This window comes from Neofelis nebulosa, chromosome 4 (assembly GCF_028018385.1).
Source record: "Neofelis nebulosa isolate mNeoNeb1 chromosome 4, mNeoNeb1.pri, whole genome shotgun sequence".
Lineage (NCBI taxonomy): Eukaryota > Metazoa > Chordata > Mammalia > Carnivora > Felidae > Neofelis > Neofelis nebulosa.
In genome coordinates, this window is record NC_080785.1 from 90,480,308 (window position 1) to 90,498,065 (window position 17,758).

Genomic DNA, 17,758 nt, shown 5'->3' on the forward strand with positions numbered 1-17,758 from the left:
TCACACACTCTGGGCTTACAGAAGTGGGAATACCTTTAGTAGTTTTTTATCGCCTGTTTTTCACCTTTCTTGCTTTTTTTTCTACAATGCCTTTTAATAACACTGTTATTAAATCTTCTACATCATGTTTTAAACTCTGTATCATATTCCTTACACTGGATAAACTATAACAAATTTAATACTCTCATACTGCAAACCATTTATTTCCAATAGCTTTGCTACCATAAATGTGCAGAGTAATTTAGAAAGACAATTTTGTTTTATTTTTAATGTCTGTATTTGAGAGAGATGGCGGGGGGGGGGGGGGGTGTTGCAGAGACAGAGAGGGAGGCACAGAATCTGAAGCTGGCTCCAGGCTCTGAGCTGTCAGCACAGAGCCCAACGCAGGCCTTGAACCCATGAACCTTGAGATCATGACCTGAGCTGAAGTCTGACGCTTAACCGACTGAGCTACCCAGGTGCCCTGTGTTTTATTTTAGACTTTGAAGAAGAATATGAAAGGATGGGAGTTCTCTGGCCTCCTTCTCCCCAGTTTTCAGTCTCTTTTCCCCTCGTTTTAATTCAGTATAGCAGCAGCTAGCTCTTTACATGGGTTTGTGGTCTCTAGTGTTCTAGAGTCTGCATCTGGCCCTTGGTCCTCACTCATCTCAAAGGCATCACTATTTGCCTTTGGCAATGTCTGTAACCCTTACACTGTATACAGCTCTAGCCTCAATGTAAGGCAATTATTGGTTATTTGTAATTCTTTCAACAAATGCCAAGAGCTTCCCGCTGGTGTGGTCCATGACTAGATGCCCACGAAACTGCCCAAGTTAGGTGAGGGGGAGGCCACCCACCAAAGCCTCTTCTACACAGAGCCTAGGCTTCTGTGCTGCCTTTGCTGGCCCCTGATTTCCCAATCACTGAGTGGGCAGTGCACAGCCGCTGCTGATAAATGCTGGATGGACGCACAGAAGATGGATGGATGACAAATGTAAGCTACACTAAAATCAGTCTTTAATTTCTTCCAGCTATTGGCACATAAGGAATTCTGCTCCAAAGGGAATCTGCAATATGACTGTTAGAAGGAGAGTTATTTTTTATTGTTGTCATTGTTATTCTTACAAGAGCAGTGCACATTTGTTCAAAACTTCCCTGATCTACCATCTGGGGGGGAGGGCAGATCCCACAGGGAAAAGAAAGTGCTGCTCCTGGGGTACAAACCCACGTTAGGTAATACGGTACCTGGGACTTGGGACTGAATTACAACGAACCGCACACTGAGAAAGTGACGCTTTTCCCAACTTCTTTCAGTCTGTCTGAGTATATCCAACAGCATGTCTCACTTTGGTGCTAACACATACACTTAAGCTCCTTTATGACACTTGCCAATTTAATTTCCCTTGTAAACAGAGGGAGCATATGGCACAGGCCTAAGCCTTTATCAGACAACAGAATCTGGACAGGATTTAACAGTAATTGTTTTTAAAGGTTCTGGTAGGGATACAGAGATTTCCTTTTAAAGAAAATTAACTTTTAAAAAACATTATATGAATTTTATGTTCTGTGCATCTTACCACGACTAAACACAAACAAAGAACATGATATTAAGTAACAGTAAAGGATGGAGTACAACCACGACAAAGAGCACTGAGGTGATATACACAATACTGACATTTGGGAGATGAAGGGCTCTGGTTTGATGTTACCAGTTTGGCAAAGAGATGGGAAGCGTTCAGATTTACTTTAATGTCCATTTTACATTGTAACAAACGTAAAAAATATATATGTAATAACAAACTGTGCATTTTTATGGTGATAGAAAAACCTAAGATTTGTAACCTTGACACTTCAAGTTAAATTAGCTCATGACTACAATTGACAACATAGGATTATATATAACTATTTGTGACCACGTACAGCTATACTTTATTAATCTAAAACAATACCATAAAAATAAATGACTCTCTCTATACCAAAAAAGGTCTTCCCATAAGGTTCCTAATTTGCAAGCTGCAAATGATGATATAAAAATATTCTCTAATGAAAACACTTCTACATTTAAGATCGTAAGTCGGGGCTAATACTACACCAGTAAGTAGACCAAATGTCATTGATACTCCCCTCTGTCAAACAGCAGCTGTGACAAATGCTACAAAGGAGAGGTACATGGTTCTGGAAGGGCTTATAACAAGTGTAATTTGACCTAGGCAGGGCTTCCTTGAGATGGGAAGGATAGGAGCAGCGAAAGAGCAAAGCAAGAGAGACAGGACTGGAGTCAGAGGAGTCTGCGGTTGGGATGGAGAATGTGGGTGCTCGCTGACCCAGATACAGAGTTTTCCTTTATGCCAAGAACAGTGGGAAGAGGGCTGAAGGGTATGTAAAGTGGAGAGTGACCTGGCCTGAGCAGACTGGTGTTCTGAAAGGTCTGTGCGGGCTGTGATGTGGCAACCCTCCAAAGAAGTGTCAGAATCAAAGTTTAAATTGGTAACAAACAAAATGACCTAGAAATTACTGCATCTAGACCACATAAGAATGACCAACAGGAAGGAAGCTCAGCTAATTGTCCAGGTTTGTTTTGTTTTCCTAACAGAAATTAAAAGACACTAGTACAATATTATTCAGACATAGGATACTGAAATTTTAGAGACTATTAACAATATGAAATGTAACACTCTACAAATTTAACACTATAAAAAGTTGATATAAGATTGGAACATATAGGGGTGCCTGGGTGGCTCAGTTAAGCATTCGACCTCGGTTCAGGTCATGATCTCACTGTTCGAGAGTTCAAGTGCCACATCGGGCTCTGTGCTGACAGCTCAGAGCCTGGAGCCTGCTTCAGATTCTGGGTCTCCCTCTCTCTAGGCCCCTCCCCTGCTCGCACTGTCTCCTCTCTCTCTCTCAAAAATAAATAAGCATTAAAAAAAATTTATTTTTGATTGGGACATATCAAAAATGTCATAATTTCCTGGTCAGACCCAAGGTGGCCCACCTGAAGGGTTTAAGAAGACTGGAGGTCGACGGAAGGGCTCTCAAGGATGGGATGGCTGAGCACCAAAACTGAGGCCCAGATTACTTCCCTGGTTCTCACCCCAAGCTTTTCTTTTCTGTTTTGCATGACAGGCTTCTAATAAGGCTTAAATAAAGAAATAATTTTGGTATTCAAACCAAGTCTGAAAACTAATGGTAACAGCTGTGACCTCTCGGATCCAGTTCCGAATCAGTCAGTGGGAGGGCAGTACCTCAGATGACTGACTACACTTCGTGGCTGGTTCCCATTTGGTCTCAACTTTTAACTCTGATTTCCTTCATGAAAGCTGGTACTCAGAAACAGTCCCTTATCTGCATCTACTTCTCCTCAAAAATTCTGCCCTTATCTGCATCTAATTCTGCCCGTTCACACTGGCACACTTATCAGAATTCTTCTTTTTTAAGTTTATTGCATTTATTTTCAGAGACAGAGAGGGGAGGGGAGGGGCAGAGAGAGAAGGAGAGAATCCCAAGCAGGCTCTGTGGAGCTGCGTTTGATGCGGGGCTTGAACTCATGAACTGTGAGATCATGACCTATGCCGAAATCCAGAGTCAAATGCTGAACTGACTGAGCCACCCAGGCCCCTGACCCATCAGTATTCTAACAGAGAGAAAGAAAAGGGGAAGGGAAAAGACATGGGAAGGCAGAGGTAAAGGATATGTGCCATACCAAGCGAACAAGGACCTGGGGCAGGCTGGTGTGAGTGCAGACTAGCACATTCACTTTGGAAAACTGGCAGTGTCCGCTAACACTTAGCAACTGTGCTCCTAGGTACACACACGGCAGAAGTGCAGGCATAGATCCCTCCCCAGAAGACAGGTGTACAAATGCTCACAGGAGCGGCAATCCTAACAAACTGCAGACGTCCCGCATGCCCATCAGTAGTAGAATGGATACATAAAGCGAGGCACATTCAAGTGAATACCGCACAGCAAGGAGACGGAACTAACTGCCGCTGCTGCACACAAACACGAGCGTAGCGCAACGTAATGCATGTACAGAGGGTTTCTATTTGCATGTAACGCTCAAGGGCAGATATAATTGAACAGTCAGATGTGGAAATAACCTCATCTTTATCTTAATACTAAGTAAGACCCAAGATAGGGGCGCCTGGGTGGCTCAGTCGGTTAAGCACCCGATTTGGGCTCAGGTCATGAACTCACGGTTCACGAGTTCAAGCCCCGCATCGGACTCTGTGCTGACAGTGCAGAGCCTGTTTGGGATCCTCTCTCTCTCTCTCTCTCTCTCTCTCTCTGCCCCTCTCCCGTTCAAGGGTGCACACACTCTCTCTCTAAATAAACAAATAAAATTTAAAAAGACCCAAAATGAATCAAAGTCTTAAAATATTAAAAGTCAAAAACTTTTTTTAGGTAAGCCTAGCAGAAAATCATAGTGACCTTGGGCTTAGCAAGGGTTTCTTAGATACAACACATAAAACATAAACAACAAAAGAGAAAAAAATAATTGGATTTCATAATGATCTATGATCTGTGCACTTTCCCATATATATCTTCAACAAACATATTACTAAAAATTAAATGAAAACAGCAGAAAGCGTAAGGACTGAGCAGAGGGAGAAAACACAACCAGCCACGGTCATCTCTTCTAACCCCTCAGAGAAAGTAGTTCTCAAGTACACCCGCAAACACAGACGGAGGCAGAGGTGAGCATGAGCACGGGAGAAGCCGTCACCACTAACTACCTCTGCCTCTTCACTACAATAAAGAGGAATTTTTTTTTAAAGATTTGTTGATTTTTAAGTAATCTCTACACCCAACAATGGAGCTCAAACTTACAACCCTGAGATCAAAGTCGCATCTCGACCTACTGAGTGAGCCAGCCAGGCGCCCCAGAAGAGGGAATTTTAGTAAAATGTGGCTATCCTCCATGACTGTTCTTAGTTCACACCATAGAGACATGGAGGAAAATACGTTCAACATAAGAGCAAATAAAAGACGCCTTGGTCCTGGATCCTTTTCCACCAAATATCCTACACTTACTTCTTTCTCCAGGTGGTCCCATCCTGATGTTTTTGTTTTCCCTCCCATTCCCCTTATTCTTCCAGGCTTCTCTTTTTGCTTTCTGCAACCACGCACTATTATCATATGCCCTTTTTTCTTTCACTTAAGAGGCTCCAAAATAAGAAAATGAATTAAAATACACACACAAAAATAGCACAGGTTCTTTATGTGTTTCAAATGCCCCTCTTCTACTAGGGTAGGGGCAACAATCTCTAACCTTTCTTACCAATCCTGTTTACACAGCATTGGCAGGATATAGGCCATAGCATAAATATTTTTATGATACTTTCTCCCTCTTCCTTTCTCTCTCCTCCTGAAAAAAAGGCAGCTAGCAATTTCTAAATTCAAGTGGGATGCTAATGATCCAGGCTTGCACTTCCTATCTCTTCCAGGATAAAGACCCCTTTAATCACCAAAATATCTCTTTCTCTCTCAACCTCTCTCTCTCTCTCTCTCTCATGCACGTGCGAAATTATCCTTTTATTATCTGTTACCTGAGAAAGTACAATAGTAGGCACTGCTACTTAGTTAACTTTTGACTGACTATGAACTTTATTAATTACAACAACATTTACATTTCACAAGAGCAAATGTGGCCAAAGCTTTGTGTGAACATAGGTTCCCCAGCTTCTCAAGATCTTCCTTCCCCTCACAAACTCCACAGGCCTCCCTGGAGTCAGCCTGGAAACACTGGGAATCCTCTCTCTGAGCACTCTGGGCTCAACTCTTCTCACTGATAAAGAATTGTCCAATTTTGTTCATGAGTTCACTGAAGAAGTAGCAATACAGTTTGTCCAAAATTTTAATAGAGCAAAGTGCCTTCTGCTCACTCAGGATCTTTTGAGGTTGATTTGCCAGAGTCTTCCCCACAGCAGGCAGACACACACACACACACACACACACACACACACACACACACACACTCACTCTCTCTCTCTCTCTCTCTCTCTCTCTCTCTCTCTCTCCTCACTTAAAACTTGTATGTGGAAATGTTTAAGAAATGATTATCTTTTTTCTAGATATTATCATGATTACTACTCCTTTTCCTCCTCTTTCCCACCTACTTCACTCCATAAATTTCCAAATACCAGAAGTGTTATGGCTAAGTCAAGAAGAAACAAAAACTTGAAAACCTAGTTTTTATATCAAATAAATGTTCACAGCTTTCTTTTTTTCATTAAATGGGGGTAGGTGAGGAAGTAAAACTGTGCCTGGCCCTGTCACTACCATGTTTAAGATGAATACATTCATTCATTCAACAGGCAGCAATTAAAAAGCAAATACTCATAGTAGGATGTGCTCCTAAAATCTGCAGAAGGGGGCTCTCTTGCAACGGATACGTGTTCCTCTTAGCTGGTAATAACATACAAATCAGGCATCATTTGTTTTTGTCTTTTTAATTCATTCAATAATATTCTCTGTCCTTAATTTAATAATTAAGTTGACATTTTCCCCTTTCTCTGAAATATAAAACCAAAAAATAGAATTATAACTTTCTGTCACCCCACTGGCTTTTGTCCCCTGAGTCAGCCATTCTGAACAGTACTCCCCACCTCCCCTACAAAAGAACATTTAGATGGACCCCCACTCTTCTTTTAAAGGTAAAAATACAATCTTAAATCTCAAGGTGGTATTGAGATCCATTAAGAAAACATGTTTTCTAATTTAGGTTCCAAAACAATTTTCAAAATTCCATATACTGCTTCAAATCATATTTGTATTTTTCAATGAAGAACCCTAAGTCTACAGAAATAAATTTATTTTTTGTTTTGTTTCTCCCATTTTACAAAACTGTCTGAGCAAGAATTAATTCAACCAATACTAGCTGTCACACAGGACTAGCAATTCTCACTAAGCGGGTTAAAAATAGGAGATGGAAGAATTATTTAGGAACATCACATTGCTGTTTACAGTTATTATATTTTTACTTATAAAAATGTTGCATTTCCACTCCACTCAGTGGTCTGAAGTATCAAAAGATCATTCTATCCTGCAGACAGTGAACGAAATCATTTGTGCCAAATGGTAAGTTTTGGTTTCTTGCAAAGCAGCTTCTCCCCTCTTTTAAAGAAGCAGGGTTTCTTCATCATTTCTACCCAAAAAACCATGTGGAATACTGACCATATGTAAATTCCAAATAGCTGAATTCAGGCCTTGACTCAAACAGCTAAATTAAAAAAAAAAAAAAAAAAAAAGGTCAAAGACTTTTAAAATTAAGTAACCGGTGAACAAGGAATTGAATGAAGAATGTGATGGTAATGTTACATGATACGATAAACTATGAAATGCGTGAGCAGGATATAGCACTACTAGGCTATGAATTTTTTTTAACTTTACATTCTTGCTTTTCAAATTCTTTGAAACACATTGAAAAGACAAATCATTTGACTACTCGTCACTGTATGCCTTTTACAAAGAGGAGAAAAAAGAAGTAACTTCTATTTTTAATGTATTTCCATTAATGAAACAACTTCTATGTTTGCAAAGTGTTGGCTGACCCATAAATTAGATTTATCACCCATTAAGTCAGCATATCACAACTGCCATATACATGTCTAAGCACCCCCAAAAGAATAACAAACAAAGCAAGCAACCTCTGGTAAAACTGTGTATAAAGCTGTCACAAGCATAGTGGCTGGTTTCTGAACTTTAAAACCATGACCACATGCATCCTCCGTTTCCATCAAATTTAACTACAGGAGCTTAGGTATAAGGATTTAAAAAATAATAAATTATTATTGTTATAATAGTAAGTAAATGTAATCACCAAAATATTTTAGAATCTTTCCTTTAACTAGAGAAACCTCATCCATCCCTAACTTGTTTCTCACTAATATTCTTCCATTCTGTTCAACATCCAGTTCATCAATAGAGAATTCATGCTACTCAAAAAAGCTAACATAATTATTGCTGCCATCCCATTGAGAATGCTCTTCCCTGGTAACAGAACTCCAACATCACAGTTGGCGCCCGGACCGCTCACTATTTACACCACCACCCTCTCCCCTTCCCAACACCACCATTTTACTGGCTGAACCACAAGGCTGAAGATTGTTTTTCATCTCAGCAAACAGAATGTTTAAAAACTCGGATGGCTAGCCACAAACCAGGAGTTAGAATCTAAGTGAAAATAAACACAAATGTGAAGAAATTTTTCTATTTTCAATTTCTGAAGAAAGCAGTTAACATCTTATTTGTAATGCCCTAAATTATAGCCAGAAGTCTTTCCCCTAATTACACTAATAAATCGATTTAATGTCATCATTTTGCCATCAGATCATGTCCTCCATACACCAGTGTACTTTAATTAAATCCATTTTACCATGGTAGGCTGTTCACCTCATTTTTTTCCCCAGTGCTTTTCCTCTATCTTCCTCAAGTACTAAATCATGTCTCCATAATATTTTCCTAAATATTAAATCTATGAAAAAGATAACCTCAAAACTAATCACGGATGAGACAAATCAACACACCTTCAATATAAAATATCAACATAAAATATAAACTATTAGGTAACCAAGAGAAGGGTAAGCATCAACTGTATGCCCAAGAACCTCCATTTAAAACATTATGTAGTATACACAATTTTGGCAAAGAGAAGTGAACACAGTATTTACATACCAATATAGGCAACTATATTATTAGCCTCATTTCTGGCTTGAGATAAAAATACCTTTATTCCACTTATTAAGTAAAATAGCCATTTTAAGGAATTATCTCCTTACAGGTATAATCATTTGATTGACAGACAAAATAATTGCTTTAAAAATACTTCTGAGTCATTTTGTCCTTACCTGCAGGCATGAACCATTACTGCATGCAGTGACTGTTCCATTTCCTAGCACAGACTTGAAGAAGCATCATATCTCTCTTTCAGAATGTGACTAATCTGTGGGTTTGCAATTCCTAAGCTATTTACAAATGGCACTCCCTTTCCATATAAGAAAATATTTATTACACCAAAAGCCAAGTATTTTTAACCTAGATCTTACAAATAATGTGATTTTGTGTAGCAACCATCTCCAAACATAGGAAGAAAATCTAATACTAATATTTCCTTAAGAAAGCAAGATTTTTGTTTTGTAGCGAAGTAAATTATTTTTTAAAGCCTTCAACAGCTGTCACACATGAACTAGCGCTCTGCTGTGCGATGGTGTGCATGCTGCAGCTGATTAAGCTTCACTATTTTTTAAAAAATCAATTACCCTTTGTAAAAGCAGAACAGCCTGCCCAAATACACATCTTCGACACAGCACAATGACCGGCATGCAGTACGATACGTTATACAGCAAACTTGACAAGAAAAAAATACGTCCTGCTTGTTTCTTAGCAATGCTACACCATTAATTGTTCATGCAAGAGATGTAGCTGTACCTTTCTGAAGAGGACGACTTCTCAGAGTTAACTGACATCAGCAGCTCAATCTTCTGCTTGATTTCTGGAAAAATCAGAAAATATTCACAACCAAGATTGCCTGCTCTTGCTTTCAAGCTTTATATCAACAGATTTTTCGTCTCTGATCCCTTTTGTTCAAAAAGAGGCCACAAGATTCGCAGTACTTCTGTTAGGACTGGGATTCGATGGTGCTATAAAGGGAAAAGCTCCAGAGGCACCAGGCCTTGCTAAACTATGCACATGACTGTTTATGAAAGCAGGAAGTACCATTTCTTTTAAGCGGAGGGGTGTTTTCTTTTTTAAGGTAGAACTAGCATGGCTCTGCAAGAAGATTTCAAATGCAGCAAATTAAAATACAAACAAGAAATGCTCACAACTGGACTGGATACACTGGATAATCTGAGAAGCCTGGATAATAAAGTTACAGGCTGTAAAGAACAGATGTGCAACCCTGGGCTACTTCTATTTCACCAGCCCTGAAAAATATGGCTCAGTGAATCATTTTTGTCACTTAAGAATGAAATATTAAACCAGAACCCCAATTTATAGATCAAAATTTTTTTAACCTTTCTTAGAATTTCTTGACCGTCTTTAAAGAATGTGTTTAACATCTTGTCCTTAACTCCTTCAGAAAAAGACTTGTATTTTACACCTTAATTCTCCCCTCCTCCTTCGCAGTACAGCACAAGTGAACAGCAACACCCAGTTACCGAGCAGATAATATACTTGTCCTTTTAGGAAAGGACTGACAATGCCATCTGCAACAGAAATGTAAGCGCCAATTCAATTTAATTAAAAAATAATTGCTGATACTGATTTGGAGGAAAAGAAAAAAAAAAAAAGAGAGACAGAGATAACAGACCAAAAGGAAAGGAGAGGTAAAAATAAAAGGGAGAAGGAAAAGAGAAGGAAAATAAAACCTAACACATTTCCTTTAAAAATACTAATGACTGACCGAAAAGCACGTAATTTTACGTGAATAAAACTGACATGGTCCCATTACCCAAACTATTTCACACGCAAAGCCATTTTCCCACTCCTATTCCCATGCATAATAAAAAGTTCACATACCAAAAATAAAACACCTGGCCACTGACATGTTGCTATAGGCAGTCTCAGGATATCAAAGTAGAGCTAACAGTTTCAGGGTATTTTTTTTCTTAGGGGTAAAACACATTTTAATTTGTAAGACTCTTGACTACAGAAATCAAAGGAATAGGAAAAGGGAATAAAATTAGTTGCATAAGATACAATAGACCTGTTCAGAAATATCTTTTTCAATGTTGTTAAAATAAGGGATTTCCGAATTATTTAAGCTTACAACTTCATCCAACGGGCACTATAAAGCTGGCATGAACGTCCGTTTAGAGAACAGAATCTACCACAGCTCTGGCCAAACTACCTAACCACTGGGGAGAGCACACAGCACAGTGGTTAAGACGAGATGATGATACTGAAACTTACCTCGAGGATTCTTACGTGGATTACAGAGTCTGGCACCGGGTGCCACAGAGAATGCTCAGCAATGCCCCTCCCGCCGGTTTAAAAAGAGCAGTGTTTAAGAAGAGCTCAGCCTTGGCCACCAGCAGCCTTGGATCTGAAGGCAGGCTCCTCCAGCATTTTTAACAGCCCTATGACCTTGGGGAAATTAATGAGACTCTCTAAAAGCCTCTATCTCCTCTCCTATAAAATGGGGATAGCAACTGCTCGTAAAGGGCTGTTGTGAGCCGTGTGAAATACGGTAATCCATGAAAGTCATGTAGATGTAGTGTTGTGCCTGCCATATAGTAAGCCCTGTGTCTGCTGCTAAGTAGTGCCTAGCAAAGGACAGTAATCCTAAACAAATATTTGTTGAAAGAGTTAATGAGGTATACTAGGTCTACTAGGTCTGTCCTATTTTAAAGAGCTTGTCCACAGTTTTGATCTACTTTCTCCTTACTATCAACATCAACATGCAGCTTTTTATCACTATAGTTTGATTTTATGTGGAAATTTAACTTTAATCTGTATCTCAGTCTCCCTGTGTAATTCTCAGTTTATCAACTAGCCATGTCAGAAATGAGGTTACATTTGAATCCTTCTTCATCATGGTAACTGTTCATTCCAAAAAGACCAAAGATTCACCCTTCAGTGTGCAGATCATCTGTGCACATAAGCTGAAAGACACCCAATTTAAACCACACAGTTCTCAGGAAGTGTATGCCCATCTTACAAACATTAGAAAGAAAAGTTAAAGCTTTGAGAGCTCCAAGCCAAAAGGGTTTCCAGTAATACATGGACAGGTTTCTAACATGTTTTTCACATTTTCTTCAAACCTTCAGATATGTTTCTAGTTCCTGTAGGACTAAAACATTCAGGAATATTTACAAATACCATATGAATATTGTATCCTCTGAGGCCCATAAGGTCCATTTCTTTTTTTTTTTTTTTTTTTTAATGTTTGTTTATTTTTGAGAGACAGACAGACAGACAGACAGAGTGCAAGTGGGGGAGGAGCAGAGAGAGGGAGACACAGAATCTGAAGCAGGCTCCAGGCTCTGGGCTGTCAGCACAGAGCCTGATGCGGAGCTCAAACTCACAAACCGTGAGATCGTGACCTGAGCTGAAGTCAGAAGCTCAACCAACTGAGCCACCCAGGCGCCCCCCAAAAGGTCCATTTCTAGTCTACTACCTACTCCTCCTTACCAATACCATCCGTGGTCTAATTACTCCCCGCATCCATTGAGAACCCCAGAAGCCATGTCATTGAGTCTTACTCCACCACAATACGTGCCATAATACCGGGGGGCTTCGATGTTCACGTTTGTAGGACTTCCACAAACCCTTGGCTAAGGACCTCAGCCTTCTGAACCTCTGATCACTTGCGTCATCTACCGTGACCACACTCTCTTACACACACTACAAACATTCCCCCAAAATTAGTTTCTGTGTTTTATTCACAGTATCTATGACCCTATCCTTCATTTTTTTGCAGTTAAGTCCACTGGTCTTTCTCTTTATGAATGATGGTCTTTCTGTCACATTTAGTCTATCCCCACACCGATTTTTTTAAATTGTCCCATTTTCCACAAATTACGCTTTATAATTCACTTTGCATGTAAATCTTGGACCCTTCTAGAACATATTTCAGTCTATGAACGGATGTAGAGATCCAGTCTGCTTTTATAGTTACACTTTAAAATGCTACACCCCCATCAACCTCTACCAATTCTAAATTACTCTCTTCACTACCACTCCTCAGGTTCTTCCGAAGCGGCCATCGTAACAACCCCATAAATACATATTTATTCAACCATCTAGGGTCTCCCCTTTATTCATTCAGGCCAGTGAGTATTAAGGCCACACTTCTTTATTTCACAAAGAAAATAAACGAGTGGTACTTGTGTAGTTTAAATAAGCATATTTAAAATTATGGTTGATTTTTTTTTTTTTTGTCATCATGTTCTTTTAATTTCTAAATAACATTATGGGACAATGTTAAGTTTTTCTTTGTTTTTCTAATGTTTTTGTGTTCTGATTCTCCTCCTAACTCTAGGTTCTTTGCTGGATCATCTTTTTTCACCCAGACCTTAAATGTAGGAGATACTTATCTCACGTGACCCTCTTTTCACTCACCGACTCTTCCAATCTGCTCCCCTGACATCCACAACAAAAGGACACTGATGGTGACCAAACCTGAACTTCGAGCCCAATACTTTCTCCTGCAACTCAGCACTGTGCATCCTTCCACCCTTTCTAGACATCTTCACCTACAAGGTCCCTAGATGCCTTGAACCCACCATCTAAACCTAAACTCCTCAACTTCCTGGTCTAAGATCTCCTATGTAGAACCTTCACATCTCCCCAAACAGCAGCAGCATTGCCCTTCTGAGTCTGGAATGTTTGAAGGATTCCAGACTAGCACCCCTGTCTCGTTTGGGGTATCATTACCACCACTCTCCCCTTCCAACCTATTTTATGTCCCAGGACTGCTGAGCGCTACTCTGTGATTCCCTAAACACACCATGCTTTCTCACACCACCAAGTGTTTTCTTAGAATGCAGTTTCCCTCCCTGGGATGCCACTGCCCAGTGTGCTTCCCTGGCACACCCAACTCACTTTTCTAATCTCAGCCCACGCGCCACCTCCCCTCTGACTGCACCCCAGACAGAACACAGCTCACCTCCGCTGTCCTTCTATATATCACATACACCGGCAGGACAAAATTACTGAAATATATACACCACTTGTCTGACTCCCCGAGACCAGGGCTTCTTTAGGAATGGAGACCTGAAGTTTCATTTCAATTTACACTTACTTGTTGATTCTTTCATGGTCCTCTTAGCCTATCCTAGTCAACGTTACAATCTAGCTAACTTCATGTCCTTATTCTTAAATATACATTTCCAGACACAATTACTCAATCAGAGATTCAAACAACTACAGAGATAGAAGAGTCCTCAGAGGTCATCACTTAGCTGAACCACATTAATTTATGAAGAAGAAATTTGAGGGCTAAAAAGATAAACAACTGGTGGCAATAACACTTTTCACCTTCGCCAAGACTACCATTTCTGAGACCTACAGCTAAATTTCCAAGGACCTAGCAACCCAAGCAGAACATTCAGCATCCTTTAAAACCTGCTTCTAGGGGCACCTGGGTGGCTCAGACGGTTAAGCATCAAACTCTCAGTTTCAGCTCAGGTCATGATCTCGCATTTATGAGTTCAAGCCCCGCACTGGGCTCTGTGTTCACACTTTGGGGCCTGCTTGAGATTCTCACTCCCTCTTTGCCCCTCCCCTGCTCGTGCTATCTCTCAAAATAAATAAGTAAACTTAAAAAAAAAATTTTTAACCAGCTTCTAAATCTATTTACTCATATTTCCAATCAATTAAAATCATCACTATTTGTCAGCTTTCTTGATTAAAACAACTGGTCAGTCTTGGGGCACCTGGGTGGTCCTGTCAGTTAAGCGTCCAACTTCTGCTCAGGTCATAATCTCACGGTTCATGAGTTCAAGCCCCACATCAGGTTCTGTGCTGACAGCTCACAGCCTGGGAGCCTCCTTCGGATTCTATGTCTCCTTCTCTCTCTGCTCCTCCCCTGTTCACGCTCTGTCTCTGTCTCTGTCTCTCTCTCTCAAAAATAAATAAACATTACAATTTAAAAACCAACTGGTCAGTCTGTGACATCATACTCTTCCTATTCATCACATTATACACCAAAAAGGAAAAACCAATTCACCAGGATCTCCCACTCATTCTCTTTCATCCAACCTACAGATCCAGAATAAAATGAAAACCTTTTATTCTGATTGTACCCACACTTTAAAAGATACTCAAATCCCTCGCAAAGATGAACACTTTTAGCTCTTCGGTTAATGGCCTACTATGTCTAATATTTAGTTTTCTACTCAATAACGTGAGTTTGAAGACTCATGGAACACTTAGGGCTATGAGTCCAGAGCTGAGACCATCCCTGAGAACCCAGACCAGGAAGAGTGGTTACTCTCCCTTTCTCTCTGCCCCTCCCCTGTTCACATGTGCATTCTCATTCTCTCTCTCAAAATAAACAAACAATTTAAAAAACAACCAAGTCCAATAAAGGATATGCTTCAAAGATCAGACAGTGTGGGAGAAAAGGTGCACAGCCCTGAATCCACCTGGATCCTAAGAGCAACAGTAGTGTGAGACTCACACAGGATGCTGTGGAGAGGACATGTTCCCATGTCCTTTACATCACTACCTGCCCAACACAAGCTCACATGGGACCCTTCCTTTTCAGACATGGAAATTAAGATATAATAACTGGGCAGACAGTTCTACCTAAATTCTTAAACCTACATCCTTTCTCCATGGGTGCTATTCCAACAGATTTACTAAACTTAATTTCTCTTGCCAAATTGCTTTTTTTTTTTTTTAATGTTTATTTTTATTTCTGAGAGAGAGATAGAGTGCTAGCGAGGGAGGGGCAGAGAGACAGACAGACAGACACGGAATCCAAAGCAGGCTCCAGGCTCTGAGCTGCCAGCACAGAGTCCAACGCAACACCCAAACCCACGGACCACAAGAGCCAAAGTCAGACACTCAACCAACTGAGCCACCCCAAGCACTCCTCTCTTGTCAAATTCTTTACATGACCATTCACAAAGCTGATTTTATTTCAGGTATAAAGAGGATTATTTTTTTTTTTTTAATGTTTATTTTTTTTTTTTATTTTTTTATTTTTCCAACGTTTTTTATTTATTTTTGGGACAGAGAGAGACAGAGCATGAACGGGGGAGGGGCAGAGAGAGAGGGAGACACAGAATCGGAAACAGGCTCCAGGCTCTGAGCTGTCAGCACAGAGCCTGACGCGGGGCTCGAACTCACAGGCCGCGAGATCGTGACCTGGCTGAAGTCGGGCGCTTAACCGACTGCGCCACCCAGGCGCCCCTTAATGTTTATTTTTGAGAGACAAAGAAAAACAGAGTGCCAGTAGGGGAGGGGCAGAGAGAGAGACACACAGAATCTGAAGCAGGCTCCCAGGCTGCAAGCCCTCAGCACAGAGCCGGATGTGGGGCTCGAACTCACGAACCGTGAGATCATGACCTAAGCCAGAGTCAGACCTTAACCAACTGAGCCACCCAGGCGCCCTGAAAGAGGATATTTTAAATTAATGCTTTATCTGTATATTTGGAGCCATTTCAGGCTGCAAGAAACAGGTATGTGCTCAGTTTACCTCAGGGGATAAGACAGTACTGTCAGAAAACATCTAAAAGTTAAGAACAGAACAAGATTCTGGCTATGAGGCCTGTGGAGGCATTTATCTGTTCTTAACAGCTCTTGATACTCAGTTCATGTTACCAAGTGTTCAGAGGGATTGCTCTCCACCTTAATGCTTCACCATTCTGGGGACTCAACACCTCTCTGACCCTAATTCCATTTCTCCTGTCACTACCAATTAACTGCTTCTCTCTGTTTCTCATGTTCACAGATCCTACTGCCTCAACCATGCATGCTTACGGCCTTCTCTCTTGGTGTCTCCAACTTAAGCCTGCAAGTATCTCTACGGGGCTCCCATGTAAATGCAAACCAGGGGCTGCAGCAGCTTTTCTGGCCCAAGTGTCAATCCCTGATAATACCATCTGGGACCAAGTATTGAGTTCCTGACGCAAAATTCAAGAGACCCTTCATAAAGGAGCAGGAGTAAAGCAAGCGCTCTGAGACGTTTAGGAAGGTCAGTGATGAACTGACCAACACCATGAAGACAGTCGGGTGTAAAAATGAGTCCTTGCCATCCCAGCATTCATTATTCAAGCCTTCTGTTAAAGGAACACAGAGAAAAGCAAAAACTGTGCAAAGAAAAGCAATCATTAACGAAATGGCCATTCAAACAACTGTCCCTGGTTATTCCCAGTCTCCATCTCCATCCATCAAACCCCTTCTTTCTCTCTCTCACACTGATGGTCATACAGTCCAACAACAATTCAAATAAGATGTAAACCCAAAACAAAGTGAAAACTGAAAATACGTTCCAAAACATGCAACATTTGACAAGGCTGGCTGAAGACACTCATGAAATGTTAGAATCCCAAATGAGGCTACAAAAGGAGTCAGGAAGGTCAGTAATTGATGAGAAAACTCAACAAGGACAATAATATGCTAAGTGTCTCAAGAATGACAATTATTTGATTATCAGTGACTAACAGGGAAGATAATAAAACTCTTTGAAGAGTCTGCAAAAATGTCCTTCGTTATAACTGCATTATAAATTATAAGATATCCAATCATGTTATTACACAAAATGTAGTACAAAAATATATGCCAAAACAATCAACACTTGATGCATTCTTTGTTCATTCTAATACTCAGTACTTATTTTTCATTAGAATTCAAATTTTGATAAATAAAATAAGCTTACTTTCAGAATCATTGTATTTTTCAAGATAAAAGTCCCAATTTCACCCCTTCCTTAAAAGGAGACTTTTTCCAGTATCCTGCCTTCTGAACAGGGTGATGGGCCAGCGGACTACACTGTGTTCACTCCAAACTCCACAAAGGGGTGGGGGTGGGAGGGGGCGGGGACAAGGAGGGGAAGGAGGTGGTCTCCAGCTGGCTAGGTTTCGATTTGAACTTTCAAGGTAGCTGCTGCTGCCACTAATCAGAAATTTCATTTACTAGAGGCAATACTTTTCCTTCTGTTACTTCTTAAACTAATTACCCTGAGTGCAACTGATAACGCAAAAGGAACATTAGTTTAAAAGGAAAAGTTTGTTCCCGATTTTCAAGTTCTAGAAAGAAAAGCAGGTCAATCCCCTCAAACTGGGATTCCCATCCTCACTTACCCCCATAAGCCTGCAACTGCAAG

General features: G+C 40.4%; 1 protein-coding gene across 12 annotated transcripts in view; it reads right to left on the bottom strand.

The window, feature by feature from the left end:
* The window catches only part of SRPK2 (SRSF protein kinase 2), a 257,069-nt gene that overhangs the window by 146,107 nt on the left and 93,204 nt on the right, over positions 1–17,758 (bottom strand). For 4 of the 12 annotated variants that reach the window (XM_058728745.1, XM_058728742.1, XM_058728735.1 and 1 more), the window contains exon 3: positions 9,409–9,472. The exons of 7 other annotated variants lie outside the window; for them this stretch is intronic. In XM_058728745.1, coding sequence (XP_058584728.1) covers positions 9,409–9,446 — 38 coding nt within the window. In that variant the 5' untranslated portion in view covers positions 9,447–9,472. Of the gene's footprint in view, positions 1–8,828; positions 8,861–9,408; positions 9,473–17,758 lie in introns of those variants that run through there. One more of the 12 variants, XM_058728743.1, reaches the window with a different exon arrangement.